This window comes from Enhydra lutris, unplaced genomic scaffold (genome assembly GCF_002288905.1).
Source record: "Enhydra lutris kenyoni isolate GAN:26980312 unplaced genomic scaffold, ASM228890v2 scaffoldscaffold30, whole genome shotgun sequence".
In the NCBI taxonomy this organism is placed as follows: Eukaryota; Metazoa; Chordata; class Mammalia; order Carnivora; family Mustelidae; genus Enhydra; species Enhydra lutris.
In genome coordinates this window covers 21,253,434-21,272,132 of record NW_019154114.1, presented here as the reverse complement: position 1 = coordinate 21,272,132, position 18,699 = coordinate 21,253,434, and the positions used below count along the sequence as shown (strand labels likewise).

The window sequence follows — 18,699 nt, the reverse complement described above, 5'->3', positions numbered from 1 at the left end:
CCGATACTGGGTTCTGCAAGGAGCAGAAATAATAAAATCTGTGGACCTAACGGTATTGAAACGATTTAATTTACCTTTTAAACACACTTGACAACGATTTTAAGGCCTGCCCTTGATTTGAAGACACCCACGCCGACTGTCTGCTGTCACAGGACCCGGATGTGAGATCCACCCCAGGGGCTCAGGCTGGCCCGTGGGCACACGACCAGCACAGAGTGTGTCCAGACGGGGAGGACCCAGGAGTACCTCAAGGCTCCTCCAGCCTCAACTACACGGGAGCCCCTCAAAGACAGCGTCATTTCAGCTACGCCAAATTCTGGAACAGACATGTAAGTTATCAGTTCATGCAACCCCTCTCGAGAACACGGCACAATATCCTTCCCGTCGAACCACAGCCTGGCACAGAGCAGCCCGGCCGAGACCCCCGCAGGGAAACATGGCAGACGAGCGGAAACAGCCGCAGCCCCAACTCGCTGTCAGCAGGCTCGGAGACGGGACGCTCCGGAACACGTCCCTACGTGCCCCTCCACCAGCAGCCAGTCCGTGTAGCTTTGTGTAAGAAGCCTCCGCTGGGGACCAAAACGATTCCAGAAGAACCGGAGCCAGCGGCGGGAACACAGTGCGCCCGCGGACCCATCCGGGCCCGGCGCCCCAGGCAGGCTGCCGGACCCACGGCGCGGCACTAAGCCCCTGGAGAGGCGGCCAGGCGTCCTCCATCCGACAACAGGCGACGCAAACTCATTTTTGTGACTTTTCTAGGATGTTTTTGGAACTCATTAACACCAAACTCATTCTGCTCTGGCATTTACGACTTAAATCCTACTTTCCACCATCTCTAGTCAGGGAAGGCTTTTCCATAAGGGACGGATGTCCTGAACTACCTGTTGGTCCTCCGAGTCTCCTGTGTCTGTCTGGCACGCAACAGCTATATTTTCGTGAACGGCACGTTCTTGTTAGAAGCGAAGGGACCAGTACGTGCTGCGTGCGAGGCCAAGGCTGTTGTCTACTGTGAACCACCATCCAAAGCCAACAGCCACCCTCCCAGAAACACAACCCTCTTACTGCCACAGATAAGGGCCCCTACGTGCACACACAACACACTTTCTTCTGCACACACACCCCCCTTCTTCTCACCCACTCCACAAGAAGTCGTGCACATAAAATGTCGGCTACTTCCTGCCTCTTCTAATCTTTTCCCCAGCTCGTTCAGAAGGCCCCATTTCACGGGAAAAGTTCTGAAAGCTAGTGAAATTTCAAGTATGAGGAGGAAGATAAATGCCAAAGAGGTCAAGAGAGGTTTAAGAGTTTAAAGACTGCCAGGCTGTTAGCGGGATGTTGGCGGAGCTACCCCGGAAATTCACCATGAGCGCAGCCTGGACTCAGAGCTGTGCCTCCTAACTCTGCTCCATACAAGTGCATCATGTGTGTCGGGTGTGCCCGCCGCGACAGGGACGGGCTAACCCAAACACACACGGCCCCCAAGAGCTGGCATGAACGGGTACCGTCCGGGACAGAGCCGTGCAGACTCCCGTCCCGCACTCTCAGAACATCAGCTCCCACTATCAAACACGATCGCATCCCCACACACGCCGACGTGAAACGACCCTGAGCCATCCCGCGATTCATGCTCGAAGCACAAGCAAAGCCCAGGTCTTTAAAGGCGGCCTGCGAGGCTACATCTCCCATGTGGAGAGAAGTCATGGACCCCAGTAGGACTCTTTCCCGAGACAGGATGTTGCCCAGCAAGAGTCTGGAACAGAGCGCGTGATCGGTCCTCCAAAATCTGAATCTGGGTCCCACGCTGGGCACTGGCCGTGTCGGTAAGCAGCCCTGCGCGCCTGTGCCCACCGCTCGTACCACGTGACCGGAAGCAGCCCTCACAAGTGCCCCTTCAGTCCCTTGGAGTCTCCATGAACCCCTGGCTCCCAGCAGAAATGCGTAGGAGCCTCGTGGAGGAAGCACTGCCGTTCCAGGGGCCCCAGAAAGGACAGAGAAGGCAGCGAGCAGAGGGGACAGACGCGAACACAGAGCAAGACTATGAACAAGCCCATTCGATCCCCGTGGCGGTGGCAACAGCAGTGGAGAGGGTGGTCTAGAACACCGGAGCCCGGGCATGGCTTCCTGAGGCGCAGACCCCTCCCAGGTTTTCCCTTCCCAACCAAGCCCACGTGCACAGACTCCAACACACACCCGCTCCCGGAACTCATCCCCTCCCCAACAAGGCAACAGGAGGGGCTACGATCGAGTCCAGCTCCTGGGACGGAGCCTGAGGGCCTGCAGGCCCAACGCCGCTCCTCACAGGGCGTTGGAGGGCGAGGCGCCATCGGCTCTCTGGAGGGCATCTTCGCGGGACGGGCACCTTCCTGCACGATGCTCAAGGTTAAAGTGACCCGAACCTCTCGTTCCAGGTTGTGTCTTGATCTCTAACAAGCTGGTATTAACTATGAGGAAGCAGGTGCCTGTCCTTGGTGCTGAGGAGCCCCGTAAGCAGAGGGGATCCATGGCCATCATGCGCCGAGGGGACCGGAGGTCAGCCAGCGGCGGCGGCCAACTCTCCAAACACAGACTGCTTTTGGACCAGTATTTCCAGTCACGTGAATACATGTTTAGGTCTTTGCTTTGTTTTCTTAAACTCCCAAGAAAATGACATGAATGGAACGAAAAGCTATTGCAGAAACCGCGTGAATGTAGACTGTGAAAACCTGAACTCGCTACAGACAGAGCAGAAAGATCGAGGACTTCCCGTGGTTCGGCAGCGGCCGCCGCGGAGGACTACAGAGACGCACCCGACGTGCTTCGTCAGCGAGGCCGCCCGACAAAGCACACCGTGACGCACACGGAGTTTCCCAGGGTGGATCTGGGCCACGTGGGTGGGCGGCTGCCTGCCTGAGGGCACGACCCCGGTGCTGACAACCCACCCCCAGCCGGCCGTGGCATCCGGGAGAGTCCCCGCTGGGGCCTGCACGTGTTGCCTGAGTCACACAGTCGAGGTCTCCGTACACACACTCAGGCGCTCTCCAGGGCCCTGTGCCCCGCCCTAGAATGACCAGGTGCCCCGCAGCCCCGGTCCCTGCACGCACGCCGTGTGTCTGGGCAGAGCCCCTCCCTGGGCGCAGCCCGGGCCCTGCCCTGCAGGAGCTCACAGCCAAGCCACACTGGGAGCAGAGTGGAGGCCACGAGACGCCGGGACCCTCCGTGCAGGCACCCTCGACCTCACCCCTCCCAGCGCCCTCCCGGCAAAGACAGCCGGGTCACCACAAGACTTGGCAGGCCCACAGCCTCGGTTCTCAAACGCTGGTTACGTCCCCTCTTGGAGCCCGGTCACCGTGCTGTAAGGCCCAGGGCCACGAGGAGAGCCTGCACAGGGGAGGACCGAAGGGCCTGGGAGGACAGCCTCAGAGTCCCGGGCCACGGGCCAGCCCAGCTACGGCCTGACAGGGCAGCCTGCTCGGACTCCAGATGACCCCAGTGACACCATTCCAAACCGAACTCCCACCTGCTCCACCCAGGAAAACCAGATCGTGAGGCATAATGACCAATGGTGGTCGTCAGCCCTGTTTTGGGGCGGCATGTGGCACAGCAAGAGGGAACTAAAGCAAGAGTGATGGTCCAACTCCTTGCACAGACAAGTGTCCCTGTGCCCAGGTCCCCGCGCCCACAGCTAGAGCGGCATCCCTGTTCCCGCGTCCACAGCTCTATTAGCATCCCCACCCCTGCACCACGGCTCGACGAGCACCCCCGTCCCGGCGCCTACAGCTCTACTCTAAGGTTTCTGGCACACGCAACTTGCTGTCAAGTTGCTCAGAACACAACAGATCCACACTCGCTGTTACCCAAACTCGTGGATTTCTGCTTATCTGAACTTTCATACACTGAATCTCGACTCACTAGTGACTGGTTCTAATCCAGGCAGAGCGAGAGCCAGCCCTCCCGGACTGCCAGCGCTGATTCAGGTGGGCACTTTTGAGGGATACGGACCCTTCCTGTCCAACCACGCCTCGCGCTCACGTGACCGGTTCCACCAGCCACTCGAATGCCCCCAGCGGTCATCAGGGAGAGGACGGCTCACGAGCACAGCGGCACGAAACGACGGGCTGCAGCCGCCGCTTCCCCGCTGGTCTTGCCTAAGTACCGCACAAAGCCACAGACAAGGGCCGCGTCCTGGCTGCCCTGACGGGACCGCGGGCCGCACAGACCCGTTCTCTCCTCCGTGGTGCGCTCGGGCAGAGTGGCGATGCAGCTCTAGTTACTGCAGCACCGTTCCCAGGGCTTATGCGGTCTAAACCCCAGAAGACAAGTATCTGTAGAGAAGGGAAGAGGAAACAAATAACACTTTTTTGTTTTAGCAACGTAATGAGTTACAGGAGACGTCTGGTCCTTATGTGCAGGCTCGTGGCTGGGAGCTCTGTGTCTTGAGCGCATAAACTCAGAGCAGTCTTGCTTCCACGGTCGTGCCAAAGCCAGGCTCGTCTCCCCGCAGACCCCCGCGGCCCCCGCTGCAGAGCAGGGCACACTGTGCAGGTTCACACTGTCTCCCTGCGTGTCACGAGGATGCGGACTCTGACACCTCACACTTCCACGGCGCCTCTTGCTCTGTGGAAGCCGATGCAACAGACGACGTTCAGAGCAAACGTCCTTCCTCTCTGGACACTTCCTCCCGCCACGATTCACGCCGAACCACTCGGGGGGAGGCCTGTACTTCCACGTTTAATTCTACGACGGCCTCACCGTCTCGTAAACTGAGGCTAATTATGCAGCTGTTCTTCCAACTGATTAGATAAATCTGAAAAATTATCGTGAGCTGGCAAGCCTTCAATCTCATAAAATTAATCAGAACCAAAGCACGCACTGTCCCTCCCACTGTCTAAACCCAGAGCGACCACATGTTCCCTACAACAACCTGGCAAGGTTTTTATCCAAAATTCACCAAACTGAAAACCGGTGTAACAAACGCACACGCAACTGTGCTGCTGCACGTGGTTTCTGAGAGGCTGGAGCCGTGATTCATCCGAGCTTGCCCACGCTGCCGCCCGTCAGCTGTCCCCGCCGTCCTAAGGGTCACCCCCTTGAGTCCAGTGTTTGCTTCTGCTAGCACCTGGGGACACTGTGACTGGGTCAGACCTAGATAGTAGCTTTGAAATCCCGGCCTGACGGTCCCGAGTTGCAGCCACGTAAAGACCAAACGTGACCGACCCCCACCACGTCAGAGCATAACAATGACCAAGCACTCCATCATCGGGACACGGGGCCTGAACAAAGCACGACTCCTCCGTGGACAGAACACTGACCTGAGGGCGTTTCCTCTGGGAAGCAGGGCGTCTGGGAGAGGCAGGAAGGCACCGCCACTGTCCCCACTGGGGTTAATGGCCCAGAGAGCCACATGCACGTGCTCGGCGTCTCGCAAGGGCCGGACTCTGACTCATGCCAGAGGGTGCTTATCTCCGGGCCCTAACCGGGGTTCTAAGAACAGAGGGGTGGGCGCACCAGGCCTCCCCTGAGCGGACTCCACGACGCACAGAGCCAGGCTGACCGTTCCTCAGGTGAGCGGCAGGAGCAGCGCGGGTCGGAGCAGCCCCACCCCTCCTCTGAGAGGAGCGCGTCCGATTCTCCCCTTCTCACCTGACAAAGCGCTGCTGGCGAACCGCAGCGAGCTCCCCCAGGGGGCCAGGATCCTGGTGACCAAGGCTGCGGACTGACATGTTGCACTTCGTGGGGACTGTGTAGGGAAGGCCCCCCTTTGAGGCTCACATTCAAATCTTCAAAGTGGAAAAGGTTTTAGAGACCCTCTTGTTGCAAAGACCCCGTCTTCCTGAAGAAGAGTGAGAAGTCCACATCCACCAAGCGCCTTGGGACAACCGCCTCAAAGCCAGGAGAGCGGGCAGCGCTCGGCCCGCGTCGCAGGCCCGCTCACAGGAAGGGCGCCGCTGTCGAAGGCAGACATCAGAACAGCATCGTCAGTCCCGAGTCCCGAGCCCGCGCGTCGTCCCTGCACCCCACAGAGCAGCCAGCCTCACGAGGCACAGAGCTGTCGGGCCGACACAGCACGGGAGGGAGAGGCTACTGGACGGTGAGACGCAAACAGCTCGGTGACAGAAGAGGGAAGAAAGTAGGGGCTGTGCCAGGAAAAGTCACAGCGAAAGGACAGGCACCGCGCGCTGCGAAACCCAAGGTCCATCTACTGGAACTCGGGAGTCACTCCCCAAGCATCCCCAACGGGCTCGCTCTTCAGTAATGCACCTTAAGGCACACAATGGGCCAAATTCTAATCCTGTATTATTCATCTAAAACGGTTTTGAAAACATCTTGCCGAGGTTAAAAGGTCTCCACAACTTTACGAGCCCATCTGTGTATAAAGGGGCAAGGCTGGCCAAGCGCTGGGTTCCGCCCCAGTCGGACTACCCTCCTCGGCCTCAGTGACCAGCGTCCATGCTCGCCACATTCTGCTTTCCAGGTGCAGCGACAGAAGCAAGACTCGTGGGAATGACGAAGAGGCTGCCTTGACTGGCATGTTCGCTCCACAAGGCAAAACTGGTAAGAGCCGGGCCTGGGCGTCTTCCCGGCCATGGGCACCCCAGCTCCTGTGTGACATCACAGGCCCGTGAGTGGCCAGCCCTTGGAAGCACCGTGCGCCCCACTCAGGATTCTCTAGAACTCACACAACGCCTCTGGCCTTCCAGCACCAAGTGTTAGCAGCTCCCTGAGATGACCAACACGTGCATGCCTGGCTCTTCTTTAACAAAACACATGAAGCCATTTTTTTATAAGCTAAATTTCTAAACTACGTTGCTTTACACTGATTAGGCTCAAAGGACCTTTCTTTTCTTTCTTTTTTTTTTTTAAGATTTTATTTGTTTATTTGACAGACAGAGATCACAAGCAGGCAGAGAGGCAGGCAGAGAGAGAAGGCGGGAAGCGGGAAGATCGATGCAGGGCTCGATCCCAGGACCCGGGATCATGACCTGAGCCGAAGGCAGAGGCTTAACCCACTGAGCCACCCAGGTGCCCCTCAGAAGACCTTTCTTTAAAAGGCTCATTCAGAGTGTTAATTTTAACGAGAAAGGGAATATATCCTAATTAACTACTGCTCTAACGGGTGCCTGGGTGGCTCAGGTCATGATCCCAGAGTCCTGGGATCGAGCCCCACATCAGGCTCCCTGCTCCGCAGGGAGCCTGCTTCTCCCTCTCCCCATACTTGTGTTCCCTCTCTTGCTGTGTCTCTGTCAAACCAATACATAAAATCTTTTTTAAAAAGTAAATAATAAATTTTAAACATTACTTAAGGACAACATCACAGAGCTACAGGCTCCTACGAAAAGAAAGTGACATCAGTGGTCACCTGTTCTAGACCTTTTCAAACCGCAAGCCATGAAATGGATTTAATGTGTCACAACCAGTACTCAAAAGAGATTTTTAAAAAGAAGAAGAAAAAGAGAACAGAGTAAAAAGTATTAGAACAACTAGCATGCAGAGAGGTTAAGTAGAAACCCTTTTGGGAACCTGCTTCAGCTGCGCGTGTGTGTGCGTGAGCACGAGAGGGAGCTAGAGTCCGAAACAAACACCTGTCTTCACACTGTGGACCCTGACACAGTCCGGTCCCACAGCACAAATCCATCATTCGACCGGCAGCGTAACCAGACCTGCAGGGTGGCCCAGCAGCCACAGTGAGCAAGGACGGGCTCGGGAAGCAAGGATGACTCGCAGCCGATGCCCGACTGGCAGGCAGAGCGACTGCAGCGAGGGGCAGTCCCTGCAGAGGCTCCCCAGTCCGCTACCCTCCCGGAGGAGGCCCCTGGCCCGCATAAGTGCCACATGACTCCATGTAAAAGTTGCCATGACCTCCTCGTTTCTCATTTAAAATGCATCTCAAAAATCATTTCATCCACCTCATTGCAATTGCAATCTCTATGGCTCTTAACATTTGAAAACCTTCTGTTTTCACTTTTTCAGAATCTTCTGAAAATCCACACCATATTTGAAAATGCTATTATACTGGGACACCTGTGGTTCCCATCAGTGAGCGTCTGACTCTTGATTTCAGCTCAGGTCATGATCTCGGGGCTGGGAGATGGAGCCCCGTGTTGGGCTCAGGGCTGGGCATGGAGCCTGCTTGAGATTCTCTCTCTATTCCCACCCAGCCCGCCACCGGCTAGCACCCATGAGCTCTCTCGCTAAAAGAAAATTCTATTACACCGACCGCTAACTCGGAAAGCTGAACTCCCTTACACAAGCGATCACTTCCCATGCCTAGCACCTTTAATACACGTCTACACACTCAACTCGTGTTCTGGGCCTCACTATCAGCCAGGGTTAGCTTCAGGCTCCTCCTGAGAACCCCAGATTTCCCTGTTCCTGATCTCATTTACTACACAAAGTCCATGTGCCCAGATTCCACAATTCCCTGAGTCACCACGTGGGCAATAACACCCAAACCCTTTTAAGTCCCCACGTTCTTTACAAGCCTCTGTGCTCTCCGTTCACGCGACAGTAAACAACTGATCCTGAAATAGTCGTGGCTGACGGAGAAGACAGCAGCACGAGGCAGTAGAAGAAATCACCCATGTCCCCGGTACCCATGCTTGGCCGCCGACAAAAGAAATCAGCACGGCACGAACGGGCCCAGTTACGTGCCTCTGAACGAGAACCATCGGGAGCAGGACCAAAGATCCACAGCCCACACATCTCACCCCCAGGAGCTGCCCTCGCCCAGAGCCCAGAGCCCAGAATCCATGACTGCACGCGAACTTCGCCACAGTAAATCTGACCGTCTAGATTCCCCCAAAAACAGATCAGGAAGGACGAGGAAGTGGTCACTGCGAGAAGACACAGGTGGCCAGAAACAGAGGGAAGAGAACAGGAAACGTGTAACTGGGCCACCAGCGGGCGCCGTGACTTTCCCTTGAAAGGAGGCTTCCAACTAAACCCCCAGCTCTCTCCCGCTGTGCACGTCAGCTATCGCTCCTTAACGTTCCTTCCCACATCTGCGGAGCACGAGACACTGCTGTTGTCTCTAACGCACCGGGCCCACGCTCACGTACCCCTGCACCAGACCCGCCACGGGTAGGGGCCACGACCCAGGGAGGAGAAGCACGTGGGAGCTCCGGAGACACAAGGCGGAACCGCATCCGTGCAGGGACGCACTGGCAGACAGCAGCTCTCTCTCTCCCGAAAACAGAGTCCGCCCAGAGTGACCATGCACGCGGCTCTTACCCCCTCCCACCCTGGCACGAAGGCACGGAGCTTTCCCAGACACCAGGCGCTGACATGGAAAGTCACCCCCGTGAGCAACCCATGACGCACGGGACCGGAGCCCGAGAGAAGTGGGAGGGGCCGCGGTGGCTCCCAGGGTCAGGAAGCAAGTGGGAGAAGAGGCCCAGGGCTGCGTGTGGCCACCGCCCCCGCGTGACTCTGAGCTGCTCTGGAAGGATGTGGAGGGCTGCCACACCAGCAGGCTGCAGGGAGACTGAACACGAAGCCAGCGGTCGCTGAGTCTGCACACTGTACAAGACCAGCAGTACGAGACTTTCCTCACGGGCTTCTGCAACTCAGGAGGATATCGTCCTCCCCATTCAGCACCTCTGCTCCCTAAAACCAGAACAAGCCTGGTGCGGTCCTCTTCAGGAAACCACACACCCACAACGACACCAGGACCGGCACCGGCCCCACCGCGTGGAAACTGGGGAGCGGCTATAAGACCATTGGGCCCCGTGTGAGTGACGGGGAAAGAGCCGCAGCGCCCGGCACCGTCCTCCTGCGGGTATGCGAAGCCAGGGGAGGGAGGCTGGGGCGCCGGGGGTGAGAAGGGGCGGGGGTGAGGGCAGGGGAAGGCCTCACGGTGCCCCAGCTTCCGGCACGGCCGCACTTCTCACTTGCCCCGTCAGTGACACCACGTGGGGTGGCGTATTCTGTCTTGCAAAACATCATTCTGTTTTGCAAATTTTTGGTTAACATTAAAATTGAAGCTGTCTCAAGCCGAGTAACTTAACAGGACCAAGAGTCAGCCAAGTGATACAACAACGAGGAATTTCCACAAAGGGAAACGGGAAAGGATGAGCTGGACAGACCGGCCAGAAAAAGGCAGCTTTAGAGCAACACGTAGAGTTTGCTTAAGTCAGAAAGCCAGGCTGCCCTTAGGAAAGCAGAAGGCGACAGCTGGGAAAAATCCTCCGGCCGCCATCAGCGTTGTCCTGCCTGTCCTCGAGCTCCGTCTCTGAGCGGCCGTCCCAGACAGGACGGTCGGTGAGCGCCGGGCAGAGCTGGACAGCAGCACGAGCTCAGACGGGCGAACGTGAGCAGACGACGAGTAAAGCAGCACCGGCACGGCAGAGACGGCGGGCAGGACGGCGGCCCACTGCCCTTCTCGGGCAGCGGCGAGAGGCACAGTTGCTGGAGGTCGAGCGTCTGGGGAAGGCCGCCACTGGCACAGCACAGGCCCAGGCCTGCAGCCACAGCGAGGCACAGAGCACCCACAAAGCATGCACAGGACGCTCGGGTCGTACCATGCTCAGAGCGGGGCTCCTCCAACATGCCCGGAGCCCCTCAGGGGCTAAACGCCGGGCTGCCATCTCAGCCACAGAGGTTGGGACCTCGGCCTTCCTGACCGACTCCGGATGCGCTGTCTCCAGCCACACACTGTACTGCCATCATATAAAATCCACGTTATTTTACCTTTCAAAACTCCCAAGTGGCCGCCTGCTCAGGAATAGAGACAAAAACGAGAAGAATCCAACATCATGTATGATACTCTAATGAGGACAAATACAAACACGAAGTGGTCAAAACCAGAGATCGATGATGGGCGATGACCTGTCCTCTCCTATCCTGGACGGGAGAGCTCTCTCCCCACCCAGAGGAACACACAGCGAAAGCCAGCCAGCCGAGAGCCACCCTCCACCTGCCTGGCCCAGCGACCTGCTCTTCAGACAAGGTTGGGGGACACGACTGGGGGCTGCTGCCGCACTTGGCATTGCCTTGGCTTCTCGGAGCTTCAGGCTCTGATGGAAACCCCCTCGGAGGGGAGCAGGAGACCGAGATGTCATCAGGGCCCAGGAGTTCGGCTGGAGTCATCAAACGATCCGAACACCTACAAACCCACCAGGAGATCACGGAGAAGAGCGGCAGCTCTAGAACAGAAAACCGACCACGGTCGGGAAGGCGGGACGCGCGGAGACGTGAGTCCCAAGCGACGGGAAGAGAGACCGCGGCGGGAGGGGCCGGCTCCCGGCAAGCGGTGGAGCAGCAGAGTTCCAGAAAATCCGAACTTCTAGAAGTCTGCTCCACCGAGGACGTCACTCCAGAGGCTAATGGGGGTGAAGCCCACACAGGGGCAGTGTGGTCTCGGGTCCCGCGGGGTCACAGAAGGACCGGGCGTGTCTGAGTGCGGCAGAGCTGGCAGGTAGCGGAGCGGGGAAGCCGGCGGCAGAGACGGAGCCAAGGACGGGGCTCTCGGCTCGGGGTCACCTTAAACCATGACCCACGGCACAGTCGGGCCACTGCTCTTCGAGCAGGGACCCCACAAGTGGCACATCTGGGGAGACTCACCTTCCTCCTCTGGAGGCAGGAATCTGCTGGGTTTGGAGACTCCAGACGGGGCCGCGCCAGAGACAGAGACGCTCGGTCACAGGCCGGGGAGCTCGGAGCGCGGCCGGAGACCCCGGACACGGGAGGGACTCACGGCTTTGCTCCGCAGGCGCACTGAGGAGCGCCCGGCTCTCGGCTCCTCCGGCGGAGGCTGGGCGGCCGCCATCTTCATTCCCGCCTCCGGGGCTCGACGGAAAGCGCTCGGGGACCAAAAGCTCCGAGAGCGAACCCAGCGGATGACTCAGCCCGAGCCCTGGCGAGGGCGGCGCAATCCCGCCTCGGACAAAGGCGTTTGAGAATCACGGCAACAGGCCCTCCCCCAGAAGACCAGCAAGAACGTCCAGCCATGGCCAAGTTCACCCATTAATGAGAATGGTGGAACTTCAGAGTTAGGGAGAAGCGACCCGTAGAATTCCCAGCTTTTTCCCCGTGATCCTTTAGTCTTGCGAAGTTCAATTAAAAAAAAGGTTTTTTTCTATTTTAATTTTTCCTCTTTCCTATTTTAGCATTTTTAACTATTTTATCTTATCAATACATTTTTTAAAATCTTTTTTAATTTTCATCATTAGTCGTATTTTATCCCTCCATTGCATTTAACCTTAATTTTTATATAGATTTTTTTTCCTTTAAAATTTTGGGATACAATTTCTTCTAATAGATCAAAATATACCCTAAATGGAGCACATGGCTTTGTTCTAGTCTCCAGCCTGATCACATTCGTTCTTTTTTTTTCCACCTACTTATCACTTCCTTTTTTAGAATCTTTTTAAATATTCATCATTACAGCTATATTCCATCCCTTCATTGTGTTTACCCTTATTTTTGTGTGTATATATAAGTTTTCTTTCTTTAAAATTTTGGGAGGTAGTTTCTTCTAACAGATCAAAATATACCCCAAAACACTCAAAATCAAGTGTGTGGCTCTGTTCTATTCACCAGTCTAAGATATATATATATATATATTTTTTTTTTTTTTTTTTCTGATTTTTCTTCTTCTTCTTCTTCTTCTTCTTTCTTTCTTTCTTTCTTTCTTTCTCCCAATCTTCTCCCCCTGGTTTCGGGTCTCTTCTGATTTGGTTACTGTGTATTTTTCTGGGGTTGTTGCTACCTTTTTAATATTTTGTTCTCTCATTCATCTGTTCTCATCTGGATAAAATAACAAGGCAGAAAAACTCACCATAAAAAAAAAGAACAAGAGGCAGTACCTACAGCTAGGGACCTAATCAATACGGACATTGGTAATATGTCAGAACTAGAGTTCAGAATGATGATTCTCAAAGTACTAGCTGTGCTTTCCCCAAAAGCATGGAAGGTACTAGAGAATCCCTTTCTGGAGAAACAAAAGAACTAAAATCTAACCAAGCTGAAATTAAAAAAGCTATTAATGAGGTACAATCAAGAATAGAAGCTCTTACTGCTAGGATAAATGAGCAGAAGAATTAGTGATATAGAAGACCAAATGATGGAGAATAAAGAAGCTGAGCAGAAGAGAGACAACTACTGGACCACAAGGGGAGAATTCGAGAGATAAGTCATAATACCATAAGACAAAACAATATTAGAATAATTGGGATCCCAGAAGAAGAACAAGAACAAGAGAGACAGGCAGAAAGCATATTGGAGCAAACTATAGTAGGTAATTTACCTAATATGGCAAAGGGAACAAGCATCAAAATCCAGGGGGCACAGAGAACCCACCTCAAAATCAATAAAAATAAGTCCACACCCCATCATCTAATAGTAAAACTTACAAGTCTTAGCGACAAAGAGGAAATCCTGAAAGCAGCTCGGGACAAGAGGTCTGTAACCTACAACAGCAGAAATATTAGACTGGCAGCAGACTGATCCACAGAGACCTGGCAGGCCTGACAGGACTGGTACGATATATTCAGAGAACTAAACGAGAAAATATGCAGCCAAGAACACTATATCAGCTACGCTGTCTTTGAAAATAGAGAGATAAAAAGCTTCCAGGACAAACAAAAATTAAAAGAATTTGCAAACACCAAACCAGCCCTACAGGAAATATTGAAAGGGTCCTATAAGCAAAGAGAGAGCTTAAAAGTAACAGACCAAAAAAAAAAAAAAAAAAAAGTAACAGACCAGAAAGGAACAGAGACAATATACAGTAACAGTAGTCACCTTACAGGCAATATAATGGCACTAAATTCATATTTTTCAATAGTTACCCTTGTAAGTGGGCAAAATGCCCCAATCAAAAGACAGAGGGTATCAGAATGGATTAAAAAAAAAAAACAAAAAACAAGACCCATCAATACGCCGTCCCCAAGAAACTCATTTTAGACCCAAAGATACCTCCAGAGTTAAAGTGAGGGGGTGGAAAACCATTTACCATGCTAACAGACATCAAAAGAAAGCTGGGGTGGCAACACTTATATCAGATACACTAGATTTTAAGACGCGGACTATAATAAGAAATGAGGAAGGACACTATATCATATTTAAAGGGTCTGTCCAACAAGAAGATCTAACAATTTTAAATATCTATGCCCCTAACATGGGAGCAGCCAATTATATAAACCAATTAATGACATAATCAAAGAAACACATCAACAATAATATAATAATAGTAGGGGACTTTAATACCCCCCCCTTACTGAAAGGGACAGATCATCTAAGCAAAAGACCGACAGGGAAATAAAGGCCTTAAATGACACACTGGGCCAGATGGACATCACAGATATATTCAGAACATTCCATCCCAAAGCAGCAGAATACACACTCTTCTCTAGGGCACATGGAACATTCTCCAGAACAGATCACATCCTGGGTCACAAAGCAGGTCTCAACCAGTACTAAAAGATGAGGATCATTCCCTGCGTATTTTCAGACCACAATGCTCTGAAACTAGAACTCAATCACAAGAAGAAAGTTGGAAAGAACTCAAATACATAGAGGCTAAAGAACATCCTACTAAAGAATGAATGGGTCAACGAGGAAATTAAAGAAGAACTGAAAAAATTCATGGAAACAAATGAAAATGAAAACACAACTGTTCAAAATCTTTGGGATGCAGCAAAGGTGGTCCTGGGAGGAAAGTCTAGAGCAATACAAGCCTTTCTCAAGAAACAAGAAAGGTCTCAAGTTCACAACCTAGCCCTACACCAAAAGGAGCTGGAGAAAGAACAGCAAAGAAACCCTAAACCCAGCAGGAGAACAGAAATCATAAAGATCAGAGCAGAAATGAATGAAATAGAAACCCCAAAAAACAGGAGAAAAGATCAATGAAACTAGGAGCTGGTTCTTTGAAAGAATGAATAAGATTGATAAACCCCTGGCCAGACTTACCAAAATGAAAAGAGAAAGGACTCAAGTTAATAAAATCATGAATGAAAGAAGAGAAACAATATTAGAATAATATTAGAATATTAGAACATATTAGAATATTAGAACAATACCAAAGAAATACAAACAATTATAAGAACATATTATGAGCAACTATACACCAGCAAATTTGACAATCTGGAAGAAATGGATGCATTCCTAGAGTATAAACTACCAAAACTGAACCAGGAAGAAATATAAAACCTGAACAGACCCATAACCGGTAAGGAGACTGGAGCAGTCACCAAAAATCTCCCAACAAACAAAAGCCCAGGGCCAGACAGCTTCCCAGGGGAATTCGACCAAACATTTAAAGAAGAATTAATACCCATTCTCCTGAAACTGTTCCAAAAAACAGAAATGGAAGAAAAACATCTAAATTCATTTTATGAGGCCAGCATTACCTTGATCCCAAAGACCACATCAAAAAAGAGAATTACAGACCAACATCCTTAATGAACACAGATGCGAAAATCTCACCAAAATACTAGCTAATAGGATCCAACAGTCCATTAAAAGTATTATTCACCATGACCCAGTAGCGATTTATTCCTGGGCTGCAAGGTTGATTCAACATCCACACATCAATCAATGTGATACAATACATTAATTAAAGAAAGAATAAGAACCATATGATACTCTTGATAGATGCTAAAAAAGCATTTGACAAAGTACAGCATCCTTTCTTGATCAAAACTCTTTCAAGTGTAGGGATAGAGGGTACATACCTCAGTATCACCAAAGCCATCTATGAAAAACCCACAGTGAAAATCATTCTCAATGGGGAAAAACTGAGAGCTTTTCCCCTAAGGTCAGGAACATGGCAGGGATTTCCACTATTTCCACTATCACCACTGCTATTCAACATAGTACTAGAAGTCCTAGCCTCTCAGCAATCAGACAACAAAAAGAAATTAAAGGCATCCGAATCAGCAAAGAAGTCGTCAAACTCTCACTCTTTGCAGATGATATGATACTTTATGTGGAAAACCCAAAAGACTCCACTCCAGAACTGCTAGAACTCATACAGGAATTCAGTAAAGTGTCAGCATATAAAATCAATGCACAGAAATCAGTTGCATTTCTATACACCAACAAGAAAGAAGAAAGAGAAATTAAGGAGTCAATCCCATTTACAACTGCACCAAAAACCGTAAGATACCTAGGAATAAACCTAACCAAAGAGGCCAAGAATCTGTACTCAGAAATCTATACTCATGAAAGTACTCATGAAAGAAATTGAGGAAGACACAAAGAAATGGAAAAACGTTCCATGCTCATGGACTGGAAAAACAAATATTGTGAAAATGTCTATGCTACCTAAAGCAATCTACACATTTAATGCAATCCCTATCAATATACCATCAATTTTTTTCAAAGAAATGGAACAAATAAGCCTAAAATTTACATGGAACCAGAAAAGACCTGAATAGTCAGAGGAATGTTGAAAAAAAAGCCAAAGTTGGTGGCATCACAAATCCAAACTTCAAGCTCTATTACAAAGCTGTCATCATCAAGACAGCATGGTACTGGCACAAAAACAGACACACAGATCAATGGAACAGAATAGAGAGCCCAGAAATAGACCCTCAACTCTATGGTTAACTAATCTTCGACAAAGCAAGAAAAAATGTCCAATGGAAAAAAACAGTCTCTTTGACAAATGGTGTTGGGAAAATTGGACAACCACATGCAGAAGAATGAAACTGGACCATTTCCTCACACCACACACAAAAACAGACTCAAAATGGATGAAAGACCTCAATGTGAGGCAGGAATCCATCAAAATCCTTGAGGAGAACACAGGCAGCAACCTCTTTGACCTCAGCTGCAGCAGCTTCTTCCTAGAAACATCGCCAAAGGCAAGGGAAGCGAGGGCAAAAATGAACTATTGGGACTTCATCGAGATCAAAAGCTTTTGCACAGCAAAGGAAACAGTTAACAAAATCAAAAGACAACTGACAGAATGGGAGAAGATATTTGCAAACGACCTATCAGATGAAGGGCTAGTATCCAAAATCTATAAAGAACTTATCAAACTCAACACCCAAAGAACAAATAACCCAATCAAGAAATGGGCAGAGGACATGAACAGACGTTTCTGCAAAGAAGACATCCAGATGGCCAACAGACATGTGAAAAAGTCTCCATGTCATTAGGCACCAGGGAACTACAAATCAAAACCACAATGAGATGCCACCTCACACCAGTCAGAATGGCTAAAATCAACAAGTCGGGAAATGACAGATGCTAGCAAGGATGTGGAGAAGGGGCGACCCTCCTATAACTGCTGGTGGGAGTGCGAGCTGGTGCAGCCACTCTGGAAAACAGCATGGAGGTTCCTCAAAAAGTTGACAGTAGAGCTACCCTGCGACCCAGCAATCGCACTACTGGGTATTTACCCTAAAGATACAAACGTAGTGATCCGAAGGGGCACGTGCACCCGAATGTTTATGGCAGCAATGTCCACAATAGCCAAACTATGGAGAGAACCTAGATGTCCATCAACAGACAAATGGATAAAGAGGATGTGGTTTATATACACAATGGAATACTATGCAGCCATCAAAAGAAATGAAATCTTGCCATTTGCGACGACATGGATGGAACTAGAGGGTATTATGCTGAGCAAAATAAGTCAATTAGAGAAAAACAATTATCATATGATCTCTCTGATATGAGGAAGCTGAGAGGCAAAGTGGGGGGTCATGGGGGGAAGGGACGTAAAAAATGAAACAATGGGATCAGGAGAGAGACAAACAAACCGTAAGAGACTCTTAATCTCACGAAGCAAACTGGGGGTTGCTGGCGGGAGTGGGGAGGGAAAGAGTGGTTGGGTTATGGACATTGGGGAGGGTATGGCCTATGGTGAGTGCTGTGAAATGTGTAAGCCTGACGATTCACAGACCTGTACCCCTGAGGCAAATTAATACACTGTATATTAATAACAATAAAAAAAAACGCCTCATGGGTGTGTTCAAGATGAAACTGGAAACAGAGAAACTCCAATGTAAACAAGTGACTTCGGGTCCGCTGTGCTTCTCCCGGGGCATTCAGAGGTTCCAAATGCAACACACGGGGTGCCGTTATGCTCTTGTCTCTGAGTGCAGGGACACCCATGCTCCATGCCTGCGCACGGCCAACCCCAGCCCCCCCACGGCAACAGGGGCGCACACGGCCGCGTCGAAGCAGGCAGCCCAGCTGGTCTCGAGAACAGGAAGTGTTATAGTCATGACAGCAAATGAGCTCGCATGGCTCCGGGTCACACGGTGTCAGGAAGACTCTCCAGACTCTTCCATCATTTGCAAACATCACGAACATCTCTGTAACGGAAACTCCCAAAGGCCATGGAGATGTCAATGCTCCAAGTCCCCAGCAATCTCTCTGGATGTTAGCATGGTGGGACCTCCCCGCCGGAGCACCCCGCCTTGTAAACACAGTTCATGTCCCGGGTGTTCAACGACTGTCCGTTACGCGTTTTGTCAAAGATTTTTTAAAAGGCTGGTGACTGGCATTTTGCAGTAACCTCCACGAAAAACCCACCGTACTCTAGTATGTAACTACTGCACGAACACGGCCGCCGGCAGCCCACGTGTTAGCTCATGGACGACGCTAAAGGGACGACAGATGTTCCGCTACAAAGCAAAAAGCTACGTCACACCCCACGAAGCCACATATGTAGCCCAGAGCCCCACCCGTGCACATGTCCATGTGCCCCAAGACGTCCGTGGCTGGCAGGGCTAGCACTGGCCTGTCCCCAAGGCTGATGCCGCACCA

General features: G+C 51.5%; 1 protein-coding gene across 10 annotated transcripts in view; it reads right to left on the bottom strand.

Annotated features, from left to right (window-relative positions):
• The window catches only part of LOC111152900 (BTG3 associated nuclear protein), a 102,200-nt gene that overhangs the window by 13,928 nt on the left and 69,573 nt on the right, over positions 1-18,699 (bottom strand). For 2 of the 10 annotated variants that reach the window (XM_022511633.1, XM_022511629.1), the window contains exons 11-14: positions 17,946-17,960; positions 17,086-17,092; positions 11,770-11,792; positions 7,773-7,789 (exon numbers count right to left, since the gene is read on the bottom strand). The exons of 7 other annotated variants lie outside the window; for them this stretch is intronic. In XM_022511633.1, coding sequence (XP_022367341.1) covers positions 7,773-7,789; positions 11,770-11,792; positions 17,086-17,092; positions 17,946-17,960 — 62 coding nt within the window. Of the gene's footprint in view, positions 1-7,772; positions 7,790-11,769; positions 11,793-17,085; positions 17,093-17,945; positions 17,961-18,465; positions 18,558-18,699 lie in introns of all 10 variants that reach the window. One more of the 10 variants, XM_022511631.1, reaches the window with a different exon arrangement.